Raw genomic sequence first — 21,772 nt, forward strand, 5'->3', positions numbered from 1 at the left:
TCCTTTTATTTTTAAGAAAACGACCTTCAAATCTGAGTAATGGTAAGACAAGAGCAAATGGTTTCCATCAAATCTATTCCAAGAATGTTTGTAGAAGAAAGAATCATTACATAATTCTGCAATCTAACAGCAGTAAAAATGACTGTGCAGTTTATCTAATCAGCAGAAGCTGTAGAGCACACAGCATACTTGAAGAAGAGGAAAGATGATAAGATCTCAATGAACAAAAACATAAAGAAAAATAGAGCTGATTGATACATAAAATGACCTTCTCAGATGGTAATTATGAAAAATATGACGAATGCCATGAATACTGAAAAAGAAAACATTGCAACTCCATAAGAAACAGTTCTGGCAGCCTCAATTTCAGCGTTGAGAACTTAAAAAACCCAGCTTCCAACATCTGGCTGTGCGCTGGAAGAAGAGTTTAAATGAAGATTCTTTTCAATTGAGTGATGTGAGAAGCCCCACACTTGTGTTAAGTTCTGGACCAGGAAATACCCGAAAGGATCTGCTCATGATAAGCTTCTAACTCCAGTATGATTCTTGTCAGCAGAAATCACCTGCTCATGGTTGAAGACAAGAAGAAATTCCAGAATATAGATCCCAAGGACATGAAAGCAACGCGTGCTTGAAGAGGAACCAGCCTGAAATTTTGACATGTTAAAGTTGCCAGAACATTATTCTAAGGCATCTCATTGTGATAGTTACAGCCTAATATAAAAAGTTAAAGACATCTCCATTGCAGAAACTTAATTTTTTTTTTATAAGTATAGACTGTATAGTCCACTATCAGTCTAGCAAATTATAAACAGGCAGGAAAGTTATTCATTGTCAAACAAGTACCTGATCCCACACATGCAAATATACAACATTTTCAGCCATCGATGATACTGAAACTGCTTCCCCATGAGATCATCAAAGACTTTTTTTTTTTCCTCTGGTAATCACAAAGAGTTGTTTTCTCAGCCTTTTGTCTAAGATCCAGTGTTAGTAAGTTGGTTTAAGTTTTCATTTCAATGCGCGATATTACCCTTAGATGCTAAGATATTCTAATATTCTTTAAGAGATTCATCTCTTTCATATTTGGATCAACAACAACTCATAGATTACAACACCAAGAGATAGAGTAGAGAATACATATGTAAGAACCCCCAAAAAAAAAAAGTCAGTAGTGGTGTTGATCAAATTTGCTCGGCTTCACCAAAATATCAACCTTCCCATAAAGACTGAAAGTGAATAATTCTGTTTGTCATTAGTAAAAGTTTCCTGACATTAGACCAAGTCCTTAACCAAGAAACTAATCCTACCAGATCAAGAAAAACAAAGCAAATTACATACCAGAAATTCAATATGCTGACTGGAATCCAAAACCTAAATCCTGCAAAGGAATTACAGTAGTAAAGCATAAGTACATACATGTGCATATAACTTAGCATTTTGCACACTAGAAAAAGGTTCATACCAAAAAAAAGAGCAGGAAGAGCATCTTTCTGATACTTATTTGGAAGCTCTGACAGTTTCCCTTGCCACAGATTGTTCCATGCAAAAACGACAGCAATTACAGTTGGACCAAGCACAATTTGGTTCAGTATGACCTGCAAGGAGTAACATTTTCAGGACTTGAAAATAATCCATGAAATTTGGCTCAGGGAGAACTTGATCGTAATACCTACCTTAGCCAATAAGTTCTCGAATGTTTGCTTTGGAATGGTACGATCAAGGAACTGGTACCATGCATATGTACCCGGGCCATATAATAGAAAGCCATAGGTAGTCATTCGGAGGGCACGCAGCCAACCATGTTCAGAAAATAATGCCCCCAAAACACCCTGATGCAGCATTCAGCGAAATAGCAAAATTGGAATTTTGTTTCAAAACCAAGATCATCAATATGCATTTTCAATTTAGATGGTACGATATAGATGTGAATTCTTCAAGCATCAAATGTCCATAGACCAATCTGGAATTTGATATGTTACTGCATTTTTAGAAGGAACAATAAGCGAAGATAATAAAGAGACTACTAAAACTGATCTTTAACTTATTATGAGCTTACACAAACTTTAAAGAAATCCTCAAGGAAAACCAAAAGAGATTACAGGTCATTGGAGATGAGATTAGTAAGTTGCACATTTTCTCCAAAAAATCACTACCCTGTTACCAAATTCACATTTCTCGAATATTGATCTAATTCTTAGGAACATATGACTTTTTAAGACCAATTCTGCTTCAAATTAACATGATCATTTTTTTTTTGGTGAGAAAAGTTGAGATGCTTGCTAAAACCATACATAATATCCATTAAGAACCACATTTTCTAGTATATGATAACATCAAACATCTGAACTGACCAAACTTACCTTGACCGCTCAATGAATAGGTAGTTATCCACCATTCAATTCTCAAAAGAAAAACTACACATAAATGGTACAAAATTTTCAAACTTTGCTATTGAATTTTCTAAATTTCACGTAGCCCATATTAATTTTATATAAAGTACAAGAACAATTCACTTCCAAAATAGTAAAAATTCCAGCTTTTCTTGGATTCGTCCAAAAGTAAGAACTTCATTAATATTATTAAAGCCCATTACGAAAAAAGCTTTCTTTTTCTAATCTACCAGCTTATGTCAAGAAAATGAACGCATAGTGAAATGTAAACTGTGTGTTCGAATTTAAAAAAAAAAAAAAAAAAAACTCATTTGAGTAAAAACTCGAGTAATGAGCAACCTCGGGATGCTGAGGGCCTGAAAGGCTTTCTTTATACTTCACCCAGCGTTGGCTGAGCTGAGCTATAGTGTCGCCGGTGAGGGCTAGAGAGGCGGCCATGAATGCTTGCTTCACCGGGAACTGGTAACCGGTTCTACCGGTTATATCAGCTGAATTAGATGAGGATTTTGATTCTCTGATGCTTCTTTTTCTTGGTCTTCTTCTCCTATTGTTGTTGAAATCATGGAAATTCAGTTGTCCCATCCCAAATGGACCCCAATTTCCACCACCACCTAACGACCCCATTCCCCTCGAATTTACCGAGACGCTAATCCCAGCCTCAGGTACCACTTGTAGTCGTAGTTCTTTTTCGCCTCAGAACTTTTTTCTTCTTCTCAATATAAGAATTTATTCTTTGGCCTCCGGCAATACTAGGCAGGGGAATATTGACTATTCCTTTTCTTTTTTTTTTTTTTTTCCTTTGATCTAGTTAATGTAGTTAACTACGACTTGATAATTCATTACTTAATTGGATCTTTTCTCTATTTTCTCCTTGGCAAGAGGGATACTGCCTTTTTTTTTTTTAAGTTCAAGAAAGGCTCTACAAATACAATGGAAAAAATTATATTGTGTCCGGTTCAAATACGCATTTATTAAGATATATTTCAGGTGTTATTAAATATAAAATTAATTAAAAATAAATAAATATAAGAATGAAGAATAATTATTAATATATATATATATATATATATATATATATATATAAATGATAGGTTAGTTAATTTTTAGATACGTTAACGAAGGTTAAATACACACATGTTAGGAAAATCCCAAAAAAATAAAAAAAGGAAGTCAAATCAAGAATCAAGGGACACCATACACGTACAAGGGAAAAAAGCACTTGAAAATCAAATCAAGAATTCCCTAGTTGCATGACTAATGTTTATAACAATGGGTCTAAATCAAATAACAACAACGGAACTGAATCATGAACACAAATTTTTGGTTTGTTTATTAGGCCTCTGGGCTCCACTTGGGGCATTTTATTTCTTTTTTGTGGTTAAATTAATTTGATTAAAGAAGTTGACAACGACTTGCATGTACTCCCTCCGTCCTATTTGATAGTCCTAATTGTTTTTTCACACGATTTAAAAAAAAATTAACTTTGTTAAAACAATTAATTTAAATAGTTATTTTTCTAAAATACTCTTACATTAATTAGAATATAATGTTATGAAAACTTGAATTGATGGTAAAAAAAGAATCAATTCTCATTAAATGGGGTAGATTTATAGTAACAATAACTTACATTGAATAAAGATATTTTATGAAAATTAAAATATAACTACATTCTTCGATTGAAAACTGGACTACAATTTGAAACAGACGAAAAAGGAAAATAGGACTATCAAAGTGGGACGGAGGGAGTAATAAACTACAACTATATGGAGAGTGTGTGTGTGTGTTTGTGTGTATCATAATCAACCAGCTCCACAGAGCTTGGTAATTTAAGTACAAGATCAGCAAGATAATCAAGTACTTGAATTTGATTGGATTCAATGATCCGAGCTTCAGCTTGATAAATTAATGAAAAGGTTCAAGTCTCCGATCATCATCTGAGTCTAATCAACTACAACTGCTCTGGCAACATCAACTGCCCATAAAAGTCTTCATTCAAAGAAAACGGGAAGGGCAGTTCAAAGCATGTGTTGCACAAGGATCAGCTACCCAGTACTAGACACAAAAGACAGCAAAAAAGGATCCTGCAATCAAAGAGGATAGGGTCAAAGGTCATGGCAATCTAAACTCCGATTGTGAAGTAGAGATGAGAAATATCCAGACTTGCAACTTCTATTCCCAATTCACAGTGTTTAGAGGTAAGGCAAGTTTTAAGCCATAACTTAGGCTTTGTCTCCTGTATAGAGCATACCAAAATGGTTAAAAACCTGCAAATAAAACCAATTATAAAATGCCCTGGATTCATCATGTTGCCGTATCATATAGAACGAAGGTTACTGAATTCAAGAAAACATTGACAACTCTGACACTAGTCACCAATATATTGAGATTCCTAATCTACAGCCATGACTAACATAAAAGGAGGGCATTGACATTGATATCTAGGAAGAACATCGGAGGCATCATTTTCAATGCATGATAAAGTCCGTTGAGGTAATTCGACAACTAAGAGCATATACTGACATAGACACTCAGGAGTAGTTGTTCTAGTTTTATCAAATATACCATTCCTATATGATCCATTACAAAAATCTTTTGGGGTTCATCAAATAATTAGTGGGGTTGTTCCCTACATCTCTAACTCTTTGGCAGCCCTGGATTGGGCAATAAAGCACAAGTGAACTTTATAAAATGGAAGTCGAAAGAGTTTGCAGGCAAGTAGAAAATGAAAAAATTGCAAAACATGAATGCCCAAGGATAGACACAGAAATCAGTCTTATGAAGATGTTAAGCTATTCAGCAATTGACTGTTCACCTGCATCATTGTGCAAGCAGTAGGGCTTTCAGAAAGCCAACCAAGATGGACTGCTTCCACAGCTCAATCTTTTCAACTTCACAATCCTCTCCTCCATTGCCATCTTCAGAAGAACCAGAGTCAGCCGCATTTGGTAGACCTTCCAATTCTTCTTCTCCTTCAATCAGCAAAGCTAGACTCTCCGTATACCGACCAACAAAGAATGAATCTTTGGTGCCCAAAATTCCAATGTATTTAATTTCTTGAAGCCTTGGATCTGGATCATATGAACACAGTTCTCCGTCACTTGCTGTCAACAATATATTACCATCCTTCCTAAAACTCAATACCTTCCCCAATTCTCCTTCAAGATCTACTGTGTACATTTTGCTCCAAGACTTTACATCGCCATATACTTTCATCAACCAAATGGAACAGCTTCCAGTCCCAACACGCTTATCATAGTTGAGAACAGCAATTGAATCCTCACAAACAGAAGTGCACATATTTATTGGACACTCAACAGCCAAAGCATCAGGCAACAACAGTTCCTCAAACACCTCATTGCTCAAATCAAACACCATAATCAAATTCTCCTTCTCTTCATTCAACCTATAAGCAACCCAATGCACCTTTCCGTTCACAAACGCCTGAGTCCATAAGTTCTCAATCACCCAGTTTTGAGCCAAATCAACATCAATCTCCCTCCAATCACCTACACTCAGCGCAAAAACTTCAACTATGGGAGGCAACTTATACCCGCGCCTAGACTGATCATAAGCAATCCTTACAACCTTAAAATCATTGTTTTTCACGTCATATCCAAATCCAACCACAGACATATAAGCCCCCAAGTTCTCAAAACCGGCGCGGGGCACAGGAAGAATCATTTTTCGCCTGATCGAAGGGTTCCACAGCATAATAAGGTTTCTGTATCCAAAAAAATCCTCAGACAAGCACAGTAACCCATTGCAAAAACCCACAATCCTGAAATAAAACTGAGCTAAACGGCGAAAAGGGAAGTCTATTTTGACCTCACTTGCCACAGTGAAATCTTCATTGTCGTGGTGTACAGAGTAAAGTTCAGTTCTTCGGGGTTTGGAATAGCACCTAACAAGCATCCTATCATCTGGGATGGTGGGTTTTGAGAGAAAAGCTTCTCTGGTATGCAGAGAAATGAAATCAGGACTGGAGATCAAAGATTTCCATGATTTGGATACGCACCTGAACCTTATGAGAGACTTTGCAGGAACCCTTGTGAGGATTCGGGTCACAATTTCTTCAGGGATGAAATTGGACATTTTTTTAAAGGACCTTTTTTTGGATTTAGTAGTAAAATTATAGACTCTTGAGTGAGGCAAAGAGACTATAAAGACTGGAAAGATTAAACCTTTTTTGAGAAAAGAATTTGATGAGCGGAGGGTTTCTACTTGATTCTGGACATAATTCAGAGTTCCTCTGCTCGCACTACTGTGGAGCTGTGTATTCCCTTTCCAGGTTGAGCTCAAGTGAGCAGGGTCGAATGGAGTTTTGATCTGATAGAGCCGAGCTTTCGAGCTTACTCGGGCTTAAAAAATAAAAAAAAAAAACTATATTATTGTTTTAAAAAAGAGTAAAATAGTAATTTTTTCTTACAAATAATAAAATATTAGAATATATATATATATGTAATTTTATTATTAAAATAAAAATTATATATATATATATATATATATATATATATATATATATATATATAAATTGAGCAGCTCACGAACCAATCAGCTGAGTTTTTCTGCGTTTGATGTTAACTAGGCTCAAGTCGAATTTTGATTGAACGGACTCACAAACACTTGCGAGCAGCTTGATTCGAGCACTATTCCCTGTTACAAAGAAGTTCCGAGAAAAAAATCGATTGATTTAAGTGTGTTTGGACAGTAGATCATTTGGAATAATTTTTGAAAAAAATACTGCACTACTTTTTTGATATGACATATGTGAGATAAAAAAAATGGTTGAAAAATGTGCTGATAATACAATTAAATAAAATTTAACAAATAATCTTTCACCAGATATTATTTCAACCTTTACTTTTTAGTTCAACAAGAGCAAGAAGAATATTAACAATAAGACTAATCAAACATGCCATAGCAGAATTTTTTGCATACTTGACGAATTCTACTGTGTTTGGACAGGAGATTATTTGCCCAAATATATTTGCTTACATCATCATTACAATTTCTAATACATTTTTTTATCTTTTCAATTATTTTTTTTATCTCACATACATCACATCACAAAAAGCGCTACAGTAAAAATATTTCAAATAATTTACAATCCAAACACAAGCGAATGCTCTCTCTTTCCACTCTCTTTCCACTTCTTACATTTCGATGTGAGCACAAGTCTATTCAATCTGAGGTAATCTCAACAATGATTTTAACCGTGAAAGGATGATCTTTTATTGGCAGAACCTTATTCTAAGGTGAACAGAAATGCTCCTTATTATTCACTGTAATGTTTAATCTAATCCTTCGAAATTCTTTTCATGCTCCCATTTGAATTGTTATTTTTTGAAATTTTTATTAAAAAAAAAATTTACTATAACAATTTGATATGTGTGAAATAAAAAGGTGATTAAAGCCATGTAAATAAGATGTCGCAAGATTGTAGAGCTGTGGACCTATTAAGACCCAAATAAGTAAAGCCACATGCGTTTACTTTTGACCAATTTGGTTTCTTGGTTTTGATTTACTTTTAGTTTTGGCCAAAGTGATTCACTAGGGAGGGGTATATTTACTTGTCTTGTTTTGTATAATTTAATTTGATTAAAGTAGTTTAGAAGGACCTGAATGTGTATTTTTTTTTTTCTTGTTAAGGGACAAGAAAAATGAATGTGTACAATTTAATTTCTTTCTTTTTGACAAATTCGAAGGGATGTTTCTTGTCCAAAAAAATGATAAAATTTTAGGAAAGCAGTCGAGTCAAAATGTAATTAACTACTGATTACGTCATTAATCCACCTTGATCTTGGAAATTCTAATAGACTCGATGGAACTTGTCAATTGTATACAAGCTCAGCCAGATGATTATGTACCAGAAGTCAATTGAATCCATTAATCCAAGCTTGAGCTCCACTAAGCTAATTACTGAAAAGGCTGGAGTTGTCTCTTAAGTATGCAAGCATCAAGTCTCATCAAGCTACGTTACTCAAAACTGCAGCTGCTTTGGAAAATCAACTCCCATACAAGAGTCTTCATTCAAAACAAAATGGTACCAAAAAAGAAAGAAAGAAAGGATAATGAAAGAAAGTGGATTGGGAAGGGCAGTTCAAAGAAAGTGAAAACGAAGACAAAAAGGTTTCACCCATCTCAGCAAGTGCTGCACAAACATCAGCTCCCCAGCAGACATTTACACAAAAGGATCCTGCAATGAAACAGGATGGGGTCAAGGTCATGGCAGTCCACATTGCAATTATGAAGTAGAGACAAGATATCTATCTAGACATTTTTTCCCAATTCACAGTATTTAGAGATAAAGCCCAGTTCCAAGCCATCCCTTTAGAGTTGTCTCCTACATGGTTAAACACCTGCAGAAGCCAATACTACAATGCCTTGGATGCATCATTTTGCTGACCAGATAGAATGAGGTTCACTGAATTCATAAAACAGATGCATAAATATCATTCAGGTGAAAAATACAACAAAGTTTCCTTCAAATTTCGCTATAGTTAAAATAACGTCTCCTCTCAAACTTCAGATAAACCCTCCGTACAACTTTGACACCAGTCACCAATTCATTTGGCATTCCTAAATTACAACCAGGCATAACCAAAAGGAGCAGGTCATTTAAATTAACGTCTACGAAGAACACAGTACACATCATTTTGGATCCACGATAGAGTCAGTCGACGTAGTTTTAGAAACTAACAGCAAATCCTAAAATAAAAACTCAGGAGAAGTAGTTCTAGTTTTGCTAAATTTACCATTGCTAAATGGTCTGTGAAAAAATCCTTTTCGGGTTCATCAAATGGTTAGTCAGGTCTTTCCCTTGATATCCAGCTGTTTAGCAGCCCTGGATTGGATGATAAAGAAGTTGTGAAGCATACAAAAAGGAAGTTGATCGAGTTTGCAAGCAAGCAGAAATTCCAAAAGACATGAATGCCCAAGGATAGATACAAAAATCAGTCTAAAATCATGTAGAAGCTATTCAAATTCAAATATATCAGCAGTTGAACATTTACCTGCATCATTGTTGTTTGTTCAAGCAGAGCTTTCAGAAACTCAACCATCATGGACTGCTTCCAGAGCTCATTGGCTTCAACTCTATCATCCTCTCCTTCATTTTCATCTCCAGAAGAATCAGATTCGGCCACATTTGGCAGACCTTCCAGTACTTGTTCACCATCAATCAGCAAAGCTAGGCTCTCTGTATACCTATCCACAAAAAATGAATCTTTGGTACCCAGAATTCCAATGTACTTAATTTCTTGAATCCTTGGGTTTGGATCATATGAATACAAGTCTCCATCTCTTGCTGTCAACAATATAGTACCATCCTTCCTAAAACTCAATATCCTCCCCAGTCCTCCTTCAAAATCTACTGTGTACATTTTGCTCCAAGACTTTACATCACCATATGTTTGCATCAACCAAATGGTACAGCATCCAGTCTCAACATGCTTATCATAATGAAGAACAGCAATTGAATCTTTGCAAACAGAAGTACACAAATTTATGGGACACTCAACAACCAAAGCATCAGGCAACAACAATTCCTCAAACACCTCGTTACTCAAATCAAATGCCATGATCAAATTCTCCGTCCTATACTCCTCCACATTCAACCTATAAGCAACCCAATGCACCTTTCCATTAACATAAGCCTGAGTCCAGAAGTGCTCAATGATCCAATTTTGAGGCAAATTAACTTCAATCTCCCTCCAATTACCTGCGCTTAGTGCGAAAACTTCAACTATTGGAGGCAAGTTATACCCACTGTCTGACTGATCATAAGCAATTCTTACAACCTTAAAATCATTACTTTTCAAGTCATATCCAAATCCAAGCACAAACATAAAGGGCCCTAAGTTCTTGTAAATAGCTCGGGGCAAAGGAAGAGTGATTTTCCGCCTGATCAAAGGGTTCCACAGCATAATAACATTTGTGTATCCAAAAATGTCATCAGACAAACACAATAACCCATTGGAGAAACCCACAATCCTAAAATAAAACTGAGCTAAACGGCGAAAAGGGAAGTCTATTTTGGCCTCACTTGCCACAGTGAAATCTTCATTGTCGTGGTGTACAGAGTAAAGTTCAGTCCTTTGGGGTTTGGAATAGTGCCTGACAAGCACTCTATCATCTGGGACGGCGGGTTCTGAGAGAAAAGCTTGACGGGTATGCAGGGAAATGAAATCAGAGCTGGAGATTAAAGATTTCCATGATTTGGATACGCACCTGAATCTTAGGAGAGGCTTTGCAGGTACCCTTGCGAGGATACGGGTTACAACTTCTTCAGGCATGTAATCGGACATTTTTTCAAGGCATGTAGTCGAGCAAAATGTTCTTAGTAGGATAGTCGTACTAGTGTGGAGTTTTCTAGTAAGAACCCGGGCAATTAGAAAGGAACTGTAGTATCATCGGATCAAATGAGTCTCTGTACACTCGCGGGTGAATGCAGGGTAAGAGATTTAAGAAAGTTTTAAGTCTCTCCCTCGTGGCTGAGTTGAGTTGGTTATGTTTCAAGAAAACGGAATGATTTTTTTTCCCTTTTTGTTTTAATTTTTCTTTTCAAAATTAGTAAGTGATTTAAGGAGGATGCTTTCCTGGCTAGATTTTAGTTAGGGCAGGATCGTTTAAAAAAAGAGAGATGATATTGGTAGTCCCAAAAAAAAAAAAAAAAATTTTTTTTTTCCAAGCACCCCATCCTTCATTCTGGTTAATTAAATGACAAAAAAAATTGTTTGTAAATTGTCCTGTGTGCATTTCTCGGTAACTCGTATTATTTTATCTCTTTGATTTTTTTCAAATTTTTTATTTTTTCTCTTACATCTGCCCTAAATTGCTGTAGTATTAAGAATGGAGAAAATTTTTGATAACAATGACAGAATAAATGTTGTTTGAGTATGAATTGTTTAGTAATTCTTGATTAAAGTACTAGCCTTCGTAGTTGAGAGCTGTCTGTAATTTTTTTTTTACATGTTCATTTGTTAGGTGGAACTTTGCAAATTTAACGAAATTTATAATTATTTTATATCTTTTTTTTTTAAGTTTTAAGACTTTGTAATTAAAATTTTATAGGTCTACACAAAAAATAGACCATTTACTATGCGTTGGGGGTAGTTTTTGCATTTAAATGTTAGAAAATCTAGTTTATGGCTCATTTCGTTGTTTTCAATAATAATGAACAAGGACGGAACTTGAGATTGCCTTAAATTTTTTTTTTTTTTTTTGGAGAGCCAATATATCATTCGACATATATTTAAAAAAAAAAAATTACCGTCCATCTCTCCTTAGTCAACTTACCGAGAAAATCATATGGAGTGTTTTTGCATAATTAATAAAATCATATAGTTAAGCACCAGCTTGTAACTCTCATTTTTTGATAATAAACCTAATCAAATCAAACACTTCAGTGATTAAACTCGTTCAATTGATTATTTATTTAACGAGTTTGAAATTGTGTTTAAATTCGATTTATTTATTTATCGAGCCAAACTCAAGTGATCTTTTATTTGGTTGACTTTGAGTAGTTTGAATTCTTACATGTAAAATTTTAAATGTTATGCTAATTAAACCAAACGAGTTGAATTTAAAATTTTACCGAACATAAAATGAAGTATCATTTATGTTTGACTTGATTAGTATTCAAATCAAATGGGACGAGCTCTTATGAGTTGAGCCAGATTTGACTCTAGAGTATCTAGTTACTTGTCTTTCAGCCCTAAGAACATTGCTGCTGTTGTCAAGTGTCTAGTTGAAGTGAAGTAGATAAGACAGTGAAGTACTTGTCCTGCTGACGCTTTTGAAATCAAATCTCTTCCGAGTACTCTCTTTTCACTTCCAACATTTGGATATGCATCTGCACACAAATTTTTTTTTTTTTTTGGGAGCATATGAACAGAAGTTGAATCTATCTAAAGCAATCTCTGCAATGATTTTAAGCAGGCAGGGCCTAATCTTGATTGACATTCAGCATTTGCAGAAGTTTATACACAGGTAAAGAAAGAAAGATGCTACTTGTTATTCTCATCCTTCAAGTCTTTTCATGCTTTGATCTTCTAGCTATCAATCATGACATCCTTATTAGATCGAATCATGCAAAGAACCTGTAACAATGTGTATATGTACATCTTCAATTCTCAATAGAACCAGATTTAGAGTATTAGACCTCTGTAGTTGACTGCAAATCAAGACGGCAGTCCTGTGGAAACTATTAGGACCCAAATGCTTGAAGTATCTTTAGACAAAACCAAGGAAACACTCCAATACAGCCGAATGACCATGATCAAGTGAATAAAAGAGATGTCATAGTTGTTGTCCTTCCCTTATTGGAAAGATGTAAAATTTGCCAAAAGACAGTTTAATATTGAACTCAAGAAGGAAGACCTATAAATGAGTAGAGTGGATTGATGGACCATTTTAGCTTAGTGCAATTTTGCCACTGAACTGACTTAGGCCATGCTAACCACAGTATTGACCTTTTGGACATTGTGGCTTGCAGCATTACTATTCTTATAGGCCATTATTCTGCAAAACTAGCAGACAGGTTGTGGCTTGTTGATAGGGCTAAATCAAGAAACAGGAGCAAAATATTGCTAGAAACAAATGCTTTTCCAATCACCCGAATGCACTGTCTCCTGCTGTATATGGCCAATGTATGGCACCAACCAGCAATGTCCAACAAAAATGCCTTGGGCGTGTATAGATTGCTGCATATCACAAAACGGAATCGAGGTTATCGAATTGAAAAACAGGCGCGTTCAAGTTAAATTACACTAAATTCCTTAACCTCTGTTGAAGACAAGAACATCACCTCTTGGCTTGGATTACATCGATTTCCTTTCAACCTTTATAAATTGGTACAAAACATAATTAAAATCAGCAACAAAACTTATTCCAGATTCCTAAAGTACCATCATGGATAATAGGAACGAAAAGAAGGGTGTCTTTTACAAATTGAATGATAAGGGAAGTCAATGTAATTTTACAAACTGAATATAGAGAAGTACCAATCCGCATCAGTCTAGCTATCAAAACTCAAGGAAATGACAGTCAAATGGAACTTGGCATTGTTGCTGTGAATGGAAACAATCAAACGATGGCTCAATGGGCACTAAAGGAATATAGTTAAGGGAATAGTCTGATGGATAATGCAGTGGCTCTCAAACTTGCAATGATAAAGGCAAGAGAACAACAATGGAGGAGGATTGTAGTGGAAATCCCACAACTGCAGCTGTTGAAGATGATAGAAGCCAACAAGGGCCAAAGACATCAGACTCTTTTCTCACTTAAGAGGATATTCATGACTTAAGCTCTATGTTTGTGGAATGCTCATTTGTTTTGGCTAGAAGCGAAAGTAGTATTAGAACAACTGATGTGTGTAATCATGCATTAAGCATATCTTTTCATGAGGAATGGTTAAATCCTCAGTGTCTTCAGACACTTGTATAGCTCCAATTGAGCCTTTGCTCACTAAGTGTATAGTTCATACACAAATCCAATAAAATCATCTATCATTTCCCGGAAAAAAAAAAGATGGGCATTTAACCCTTTTAACATGTATACAGTCATCAGCCTCAGAGTACACATTAGACTACGGAGATTTACACATATTAGCAAGCAAAATACGCATACATCAATGGTTGAGCAATGCAGTAAGATATTGAATCATAATTGATTGTATCCAGAGCTCATGCTTTTCAACCCCCTCATCCTCTCTTTCATTGTCCTCTCCAGAAGAATCAGATTCACTAACACTTGGTAGCCCAGGTAGTATTTTTGCTCCTTCGATCAGCAAAGAAAGGCTCTCAGAATAAGTATCCACAAAGGATGAATCTTTAGTTCCCCAGATTTCGAGATGCTTAGATTTTTGAGTTCTTGGATCGTGTGAAACCAACTCTCCATTTCTTTCTGTCAACAATATATCACCATCCTTCCAAAAGCTCAACACGATCCCCAACCCTCCTTCACAGACCACATTGTACATATTACTCCAAGACTTAAAATTCCCATACTCTTGCATCAACCAAATGGAACAACTTCCACTCCAAACACGCCTATCGTAATGAAGAACAGCAACTGAATCCTTGCAAGCCAATGTGCACAAATCTACAGGAGACTCATCAACCAAAGCATCAGGCAACAGCAATTCCTCAAAAACCTCGGTACTCAAATCAAACAACATGATCAAATTTTCCTTCCCATTCTCCCTCTCCATATTCATCCTATATGCAGTCCAATGTACCTTCCCTCTCACAAATGCTTGAGTCCAAAAGTACTCAACAACCCAATTCTCAGGTACATCAACATCAATCTCCCTCCAATTCCCTACACTTAGTGCAAAAATCTCAACTTTCGGAGGCAAGTTATACCCATTACTTCCCTGAACATAGGCAATTCTTACAACCTTAAAATCATTGTTTTTCACATCAAATCCAAATCCAAGCACAAACATAAAAGGCCCCAACTTATCAAAAACAGCTTGGGGCGAAGGTAGAGTGAATTTCCGTCTGATCAGAGGGTTCCAAAACATAATAAGATTTGTGTATCCAAATAGATCATCAGACAGACACAGCAAACCATTGCTAAAACCAACAACCCTGAAATAATAACGCGATAAACCGCGAAAGGGGAAGCCTATTTTAATCCCATTTTCCACAGCGAATGCTTCATTGTCATAGTGTACTGTGTAAACTTCAGTCTTTTGATCTTTAGAATAGTGCCGAACTAGCAATTTGTCATCTGGGGTAGAGGGTTTTGTGAGGAAAGCTTGATGGTTATACAGAGAGATAAAATAAGCGCTAGATATTAAAGAATTCCATGATTTTGATACGCACCTCAATCTTAGGAGAGATTTTACAGGAACCCTTATGAGGATTTGGGTCATAACCTCTTGAGGGATGTAATCTGACATTTTTAATTGGGCATTTGTGAGTGAAAAGGGGGGAATAAAGGGACTAAAAATGACTGATGAGTGAAGGCAAGACTTATTGAGAATGGAATGAAAGAGTGCATTTTCAGGCCTTTTATGTGATTTTGGGGAATAGCCGAGTCATGGCTACCTTGCTTCTTCCTCGATTATGCAATTTTCTTTTGAGAAATAGACAGATGAACAAGAGGATTTCAGTTTGGGATGAAGACATCGAAGAAGGCAAGTGGAGCTGAGTCGGAGTTTCGTAGGCAAAGAGATCGGCCTTTTGGCTTAGATCAAGTGTGGAGAGTGTTTTGTTAATGTGTCCAGCGATGATTATGTGAATGTGAAGGCCTAATTTGATAAGTACAGCAAAGTACAAAATACCTCATTAATCGTAATTAATCAGTCCAGCCTTTATTGTTGTTTCTAGGACATATTATTATCGTTTCTAGAATTAAATCTACAATGGGGCATAGGGGGGTGCATCAATTAGAAAGTCTGAATTCAGAAAATTCGGTAAATTGAATTTGGTAAATTTCAGCCTATTTCGTTTTTTGAATTCAAAAGTTTCAAATTTAATTTCGCTCTAAATTCAATTCGGAATTCGATATTCTACTGAATTCATATTAAAAATAATGATTTGGAATTTATTGAAAAAAAAATAACCTAAATGAGTCAGGTGATTACACTATTATTATTATTATATAATATAATGACTTGCGTATATTATAGCGACATAGATTAATCAGTTTGAGGTATTATACTATTATTATTATATAATATAATGACATATATATATATATATTATTGTATATACGAAATTGAAATTGAATCAGGTAGTTGAATTCCGATTTCGATTTGTGAATTCGAATTTGAAAGAAGCATGGTCTCGAATTCGAACCAATTTCACTGCTTTCAAATACGAAATCTCCACATTCCTTTCTCTTTTTCGAATTTTCGATTTCAAATTTCCAAATTCAAATTGAATTAGACCCAAAAATTGGAATTTTTTTGGATTTGCACGCCCCTAATTGGGCAGCAAAGGACAATAAAAAGTCCAAGGAATATAAACAAGAAAAGGCACATCATTCTTCAAATAATTTTTAGTGCTAATTAATCATTCTTAAAGTAATATATGTTATGAGATAAGATCAAATTATAGCATGTGTTAGAGTAGTTATAGTTGTCCAGCTTGACAATATATCACATTTGCCTGATAAGACTCTCTTAATGGATTCTATACATTATTTTTGGCCTTTTGTAGACCTGGAATTTTCGCGATTTTGATTGATTATTTCGCACATAATAAAGTTAGAAAACAAAAAAATTATACTGTAATGTCATATTTCTCCTCTTTAAGTGGTCTTGATAAGAGTCCTAAACTTCCCTCCTCACATCCAACCAAAAAAAAAAAAAAGACTTTTGATAATGCATATTAGGGGTGTAAGCGGGTTGGATATCTCGCTAATGCAACCTTTCTTTCCATTTGTTTCAATGAGATCTTTTTCTTGTTTTTCTTTAAAATCAAAATCCATTCCTTAAGCTATTAAGTACTTGCCAAAAATCCATCCAAAAAAGTCTTCTTTTTTTTTTAAAAAAAAATCTTTTCTTACCATTTGTTTCACCCATAAGCTATTAAGTTATTGTGTGCAGTCAATAAACGGATTATCAGGTCAGGAGTTGTATCATTTTACAGAGCAATTAGCAAACAATTCCGTTGTCGTCCAGCGGTTAGGATATCTGGCTTTCACCCAGGAGACCCGGGTTCGATTCCCGGCAACGGAAAATGAATTTTTCATTTTTCCCGGACTGAGTTACCTCAAACAACTACAGAAAAAGCCCTGCCATCGCTTGCTGCTGTTCCCAGATTCTGCCAGATTGCCTTTTAACGCTTTTAATTGCACAATTAACTATTATCTGGTACATTTTTATGCGATGAAAAACCTGTTCTTTTCCTTTCTGTTTAAATTCATTTATTTTACTCAATCAGCCTCTCTTACTGCTATTCTTGTTTCTTGATTCTCCAATTTTAATATCTATGTGTGTGTTATCTAATGAGTAAAGTTTGAGCTTCAAGAGAAAAAGGCTCTGTTACGGGGGATTGGGATCGCTTTTTTTTTTTTTTTTTTAATGGATTTTTGGCCTTGTTGAGAAATGCACAAGTTCTTATCAATTTGATTAATAGAATCAAATTTGGAACGTCTTTAGATTGAATGGCTGAAATGCATAAGAGTGACATGGTAACTAACTGGTTATGCGGGCTGAGATTTTTGAAGGTGAATTTGCATTTTGCTGCAATACAAATGCAGATAATTCAAGTGGACAGTGTTTTCGCCAAAAAAGTAATAATGAAAAAAAAGTTGGGAGCTTTTGTACAGCCTCACCAAGTATATAAAAGAAATTTCAGTTAGTTTATAAAGTACAAATCTTGTTGGTTAACTTCAAAGAATAAAAGGGGTTGGATGAACTTGAAACTGGATCATACTGTTAACTCTTCACAGGATGGAGATTTGGTTGTACACGTTGGAATGTTTATTCATTAGGTGGCGGCGGAGGCTTTTTTCCGTCTTTTGCCCTTCAGTGGCTTGGTTCTTAGATTTATTATGATATTCCTGTATTCTTGATTGTACTGTGCTTGCTCAGCAGAAAAAGATATTGCAGATAGCTTCATTTTGAGCTGAGCTTTATAAGTAACCACTATGATTTGATCAATCATTTATTAGACTAGAAAAAGTTCTAGCCTTTTAGTAACCTTATGCTTTCGTAGTTTGGGATTGGTTTCGAATGAATGCAATGCGTTTAAGATTTGCAGATATAGATTTTAAGGCTAGTTGACTTTGTCAACAGAATTAATCAGACATTTTTTGTGTTGAAATGGGATGTGACCATGATAATGTTACATTCCAGCTAAGTTGCATTAATCATCATTGTTCTAGTGCATAGATCATGCTAGAAATGCTAATGAAATATTAGTCCGTTTGCAAAGTGCAAATTGATATCTTAATCCTCAAGTAAACGATCCTTGTCTCCTGCATTTGCTCAAATTGTCTAATATAATGTGTGAATGCAGAGGAAAGCTTTCAATGGAGAGCTCTGATGATGGAAAGAATGGTCCTCTGGATGCCAAGGAGCATTCTCTAACATCTGATGGCAAAAAATCCATAGACGAAGTTCTTAATGGTCCAAATGGCCTTTGCTCGCAGAACTTGCACATGGATAGGCACATGTTTTATGTATTGTGTGACATGTTACAAGCCAGAGGCCTCTTATGTCACACAATTAGAATAAAGATTGAGGAGCAGGCAGTGATTGATCATGTTTATAGTTGGGCACAGGATCTGTACTCGAGCAGTTCAAGAGCTATTTGGATACTCTGGCGAAACCATTAGCTGCCATTTCAACAATGTTCTAATGACAATTATGGCAATTTCATGGGATGTTTTTCCACCTCCTAGGCCTGATGTTCCACCAGAATTTGTGAAGATCCTCAATTTATCCTCATTTTCAGGTAACCTGAAAATAATACTCTGATTTTTTGTAGTCTTTCTTATTTGTCCTTGAAGTATTTTTTGTCTTAAAAGTTACTGTTTATCAAGTAGAATTGCGTGGGAGCAGTTGACTGTATATTTTTGCCTGTGCAGTAGGATTGGATGAGCAAGTTCCTTTCTGGAACAAGAGTGGTTTTCTTTCACAAAATGTACGGGCTGTATGCTCCTTCAGTATGAAATTTCACTATGTTCTAGCTGGTTGGGAAGGTTCAGCACCTGATGTACAAATTTTAGGTTCTGCTGTCACAAAAGGTAACATATTGCAAGTCCCCGATGGTACATCATCTTTATAGGAACTGAAACTGAGCTAGCGGAAACGGTTTCACGCATACTGAATTACCATTTGGTGAGAACGTTCTGGATGACTCAGTATTCTCCCATGAGTTCTTCACTTCTGAGTTTTTGATCACCTTCAATCTTAACAACAGCATATTAAAAGTCCCATCTAATGTTTGTCTTTCAAAGCTTTGTTCCTTGTATCTCTCTGCTGTTGAGTTGAAGAATGATGCCTTTATAACCTCTAATAGCCGACAAGGAATCATCTTTACCTTGCCTGTCCTTGAAGAGCTTCGGTTTAATTATTGTACATGGTGGAATTTGATGATTCTTAAAATAGATGCTCCTTTACTCAAAAGATTTGAAATGATTGGTTCCCCTTATAGATCTGGAAATGGTGCAATATATGAAGACGTCAAAATAGAGATTTGTGGAGGCAACCTTGCTGATGTTAAATGTTGGGGTTTTTTCTTTGAGGGAGTGTTTTCTCCAACTGATTGACTCTTGTTAATGCTTGTTTCAAATATGATATTTCTATTATGCATTATGATGATCATTGGAGGAGAAAGATGGTGTTGTGAGCTTGTGCACTTTTAGGTGGATTCTCTGCTATCACGGGATGCCTTGAGCTATCGTGGTACACAAGTTTCTTTCTACAAGTTACTATTGTTAATAGTAGTAATTTTGCATTCACAACTGTTGTCTGTACACTTAGATAATGTCTGCTTAGATGCGTTGGTTATGATTTGTTTTGCTATTGTTCAAGACTTTGCTGTTCTTGCTTTTCCTTTATTCATTCGTCATTTTGTCTGTTGCTACTGTCAATGTGTTAATTTGCAAGCTAGTAATTACAAAATTTGCTTACTGAAGAAGTTGTTCAATTGTATATATGACCTCAATGTACTCAGCTACTATAAGAAACTAAGGAAGGAAACAGCTAATCTTCTTGGCCAGTATGTATTGGTAGCCCATTAATTTAAGACACGGTATTGAGCAGGTATGAAGGTGAAAACCCGATATTTCTCTTTGATTGAGTGCACCTGGGACTTGATATTTAGTTGTTGATGGAAACTAAGCGTTGTAATCTTGAATGAAAGGTACATAACCATCAAGTTTGAAGTAACTTGGGATGTGTCTGCAGTCAATAACAATAGGTTGATGGAGAGATTTTGTAATAACTGAATTGTCTTGGCAATTTTGGTTGTCTTCCTGTGCTGAATTCTGAATTATCTTGCTGAACTTTAGCACATTGCCCTCTTATTGAATCCATCAATTCTTCCCAAGTTGCTGTCCTAGGTGGAACCATTAGGTCCTCTTCCAGTCTTGGATAAGCTTAACTGCCTCAAAGTGTCAGCAGTGAGAGGTGCCAAGTGCGACAAGCCATTGGTGAACTTGCTCAAAAGGGCACCATATCTGGAATCTCTGATCATTTCTTAGGCAAGTATTGAAGTTATTTCTGATCCCCCTAAATTCACCAAAGGCTTTAGAAATCAGTCAATATTTACTCCCTCCCATCCTTCTTTGTGCCTGTGCCTCATCGTTCTTGTTCTCTTCTCCTCCCCTTCTCTCTTTTGACTGCACTGCATACTGGGCCATCATTTCTAATATAGTACTTGTCTTTGATATGTCCTTCTAGTTCCTGATTTGTAGCGGCCATCTGGGGTTGGCGGTGACTATGAGGGAATTGATTTTGAGCCAGCAAATTTTATGATTCACCTTAAGGTCATCAAGTTTGATAACAAGTTTCAGAGGCAAGGAAGTTCAGATTCAGTCAGTGAAGTGTTTGCTCGAACATGGCTCAGTACTTGGAAAAGCCTGTGTTATGTCTGTTTTCTGTTCATTTGTATAACAATGCATATATGAAGGATGTATATGTTTGCAATCAAATTGAAACTATTATTTCAAAATTAAAAGTTAGATACAAAGAAATTGAAACTAGCATGCGAAATCTTGTTGATCAACAGTAAATAGGGTGGATTATTAAACTTGTACTTGTTTCTGGAACAGAGTACTAACCATTGAACTTCTTATTTCAATTTCCTGTAGCTTTGTGCTGTGCTGTATAATGAATTATATCATACATGATTGGCAGCCCGGTTCAAGATGATAGGAGAAGGAATAGCGCATGAAAAGGTTTGGGAAATTGAGATTAAAAATTCGGAGTGGACGTTTCCTTCCCCACTTAGAAGTGATCAGTCCCAAACCCATATGAATATAACTTCTGCCCAGATCATTGTTCTGGTTTTTTCTTGTACAAAGGTTGTGCTGCATCTTAAAGAGAGACTAAAATGTTAAAATTATTCCAAAATGAAACTGAAGAAAAACTCTGATTATACTTCAAGAGCATGTGAGCACCAAGAATCAGATCCCTACTCCACCTTTTTTCCGGATAAGAATGTCAAACATCCTTGTTTGGCTTATGGTTTTCCGTAGAAAATTTTTTTACGTTTTTTTGTAAAAATATTTTTTAGTTATCTTTTTTTTTTTAATTTTATGTACATCAAATCGCTATAGTATATATTTTTTTTAATAAAAACTTATAAGAATAGCAATCCAAACCCTGATATCATAAATGTATTCTGTACGCGATCGTTTTGATTGGACATGCAACAAATAGAACTGTTGGTCTAAAAATAACTGAAGTCTGA

The 21,772-nt window shown here is 35.6% G+C and overlaps 5 protein-coding genes and 1 non-coding gene across 11 annotated transcripts; 2 read left to right on the plus strand and 4 right to left on the minus strand.

Annotated features, from left to right (window-relative positions):
* Window positions 1-50: 50 nt before the first annotated feature.
* LOC113687871 (protein sym-1-like) lies at window positions 51-3,290 on the minus strand. The gene is made up of 5 exons (XM_027205395.2): window positions 2,733-3,290; window positions 1,677-1,832; window positions 1,466-1,598; window positions 1,342-1,381; window positions 51-647 (listed from the first exon to the last, which is right to left on the minus strand). The coding sequence occupies exons 1-5, from the start codon at window positions 3,015-3,017 to the stop codon at window positions 560-562; spliced, it is 702 nt and encodes a 233-aa protein (XP_027061196.2). The 5' UTR covers window positions 3,018-3,290; the 3' UTR covers window positions 51-559.
* A 950-nt stretch (window positions 3,291-4,240) lies between these two features.
* On the minus strand, window positions 4,241-6,731 carry LOC113743421 (F-box/kelch-repeat protein At3g23880-like). Of its 2 annotated transcripts, none has more exons than XM_027271417.2 (2): window positions 5,206-6,731; window positions 4,241-4,474 (listed from the first exon to the last, which is right to left on the minus strand). In XM_027271417.2, the coding sequence occupies exon 1, from the start codon at window positions 6,483-6,485 to the stop codon at window positions 5,211-5,213; it is 1,275 nt and encodes a 424-aa protein (XP_027127218.2). In that variant the 5' UTR covers window positions 6,486-6,731; the 3' UTR covers window positions 4,241-4,474; window positions 5,206-5,210. The 2 variants fall into 2 exon arrangements, with proteins under 2 accessions (XP_027127218.2, XP_027127220.2); XM_027271419.2 differs by lacking the exon at window positions 4,241-4,474 and adding an exon at window positions 4,484-4,657.
* Window positions 6,732-8,369: 1,638 nt separating this feature from the next.
* On the minus strand, window positions 8,370-10,890 carry LOC113689954 (F-box/kelch-repeat protein At3g06240-like). Of its 2 annotated transcripts, none has more exons than XM_027207774.2 (2): window positions 9,407-10,889; window positions 8,370-8,589 (listed from the first exon to the last, which is right to left on the minus strand). In XM_027207774.2, exons 1-2 carry the CDS (start codon window positions 10,697-10,699, stop codon window positions 8,575-8,577), a joined length of 1,308 nt encoding a protein of 435 aa, XP_027063575.2. In that variant the 5' UTR covers window positions 10,700-10,889; the 3' UTR covers window positions 8,370-8,574. The 2 variants fall into 2 exon arrangements, with proteins under 2 accessions (XP_027063575.2, XP_071907167.1); XM_072051066.1 differs by lacking the exon at window positions 8,370-8,589 and adding an exon at window positions 8,686-9,237 and having other exon boundaries at window positions 9,407-10,890.
* Window positions 10,891-13,883: 2,993 nt separating this feature from the next.
* On the minus strand, window positions 13,884-15,645 carry LOC113689955 (F-box/kelch-repeat protein At3g23880). The gene has a single exon (XM_072051067.1). It carries the CDS (start codon window positions 15,298-15,300, stop codon window positions 14,023-14,025), a length of 1,278 nt encoding a protein of 425 aa, XP_071907168.1. The 5' UTR covers window positions 15,301-15,645; the 3' UTR covers window positions 13,884-14,022.
* A 935-nt stretch (window positions 15,646-16,580) lies between these two features.
* LOC113689956 (uncharacterized) lies at window positions 16,581-21,160 on the plus strand. Of its 4 annotated transcripts, none has more exons than XM_072051069.1 (5): window positions 16,581-17,220; window positions 18,371-18,808; window positions 18,945-19,100; window positions 20,409-20,561; window positions 20,761-21,160. In XM_072051069.1, exons 2-4 carry the CDS (start codon window positions 18,616-18,618, stop codon window positions 20,453-20,455), a joined length of 396 nt encoding a protein of 131 aa, XP_071907170.1. In that variant the 5' UTR covers window positions 16,581-17,220; window positions 18,371-18,615; the 3' UTR covers window positions 20,456-20,561; window positions 20,761-21,160. The 4 variants fall into 4 exon arrangements, 3 of the variants coding, with proteins under 3 accessions (XP_071907170.1, XP_027063577.1, XP_071907169.1); XM_027207776.2 differs by having other exon boundaries at window positions 16,650-17,220; window positions 18,942-19,100; window positions 19,511-20,561; XM_072051068.1 differs by having other exon boundaries at window positions 16,653-17,220; window positions 18,942-19,100.
* Window positions 17,014-17,085, plus strand: TRNAE-UUC (transfer RNA glutamic acid (anticodon UUC)). The gene has a single exon. It is a non-coding gene; the product is annotated as a tRNA-Glu (tRNA).
* Window positions 21,161-21,772: the final 612 nt, after the last annotated feature.

Source organism: Coffea arabica, chromosome 5c, assembly GCF_036785885.1.
Source record: "Coffea arabica cultivar ET-39 chromosome 5c, Coffea Arabica ET-39 HiFi, whole genome shotgun sequence".
In the NCBI taxonomy this organism is placed as follows: Eukaryota; Viridiplantae; Streptophyta; class Magnoliopsida; order Gentianales; family Rubiaceae; genus Coffea; species Coffea arabica.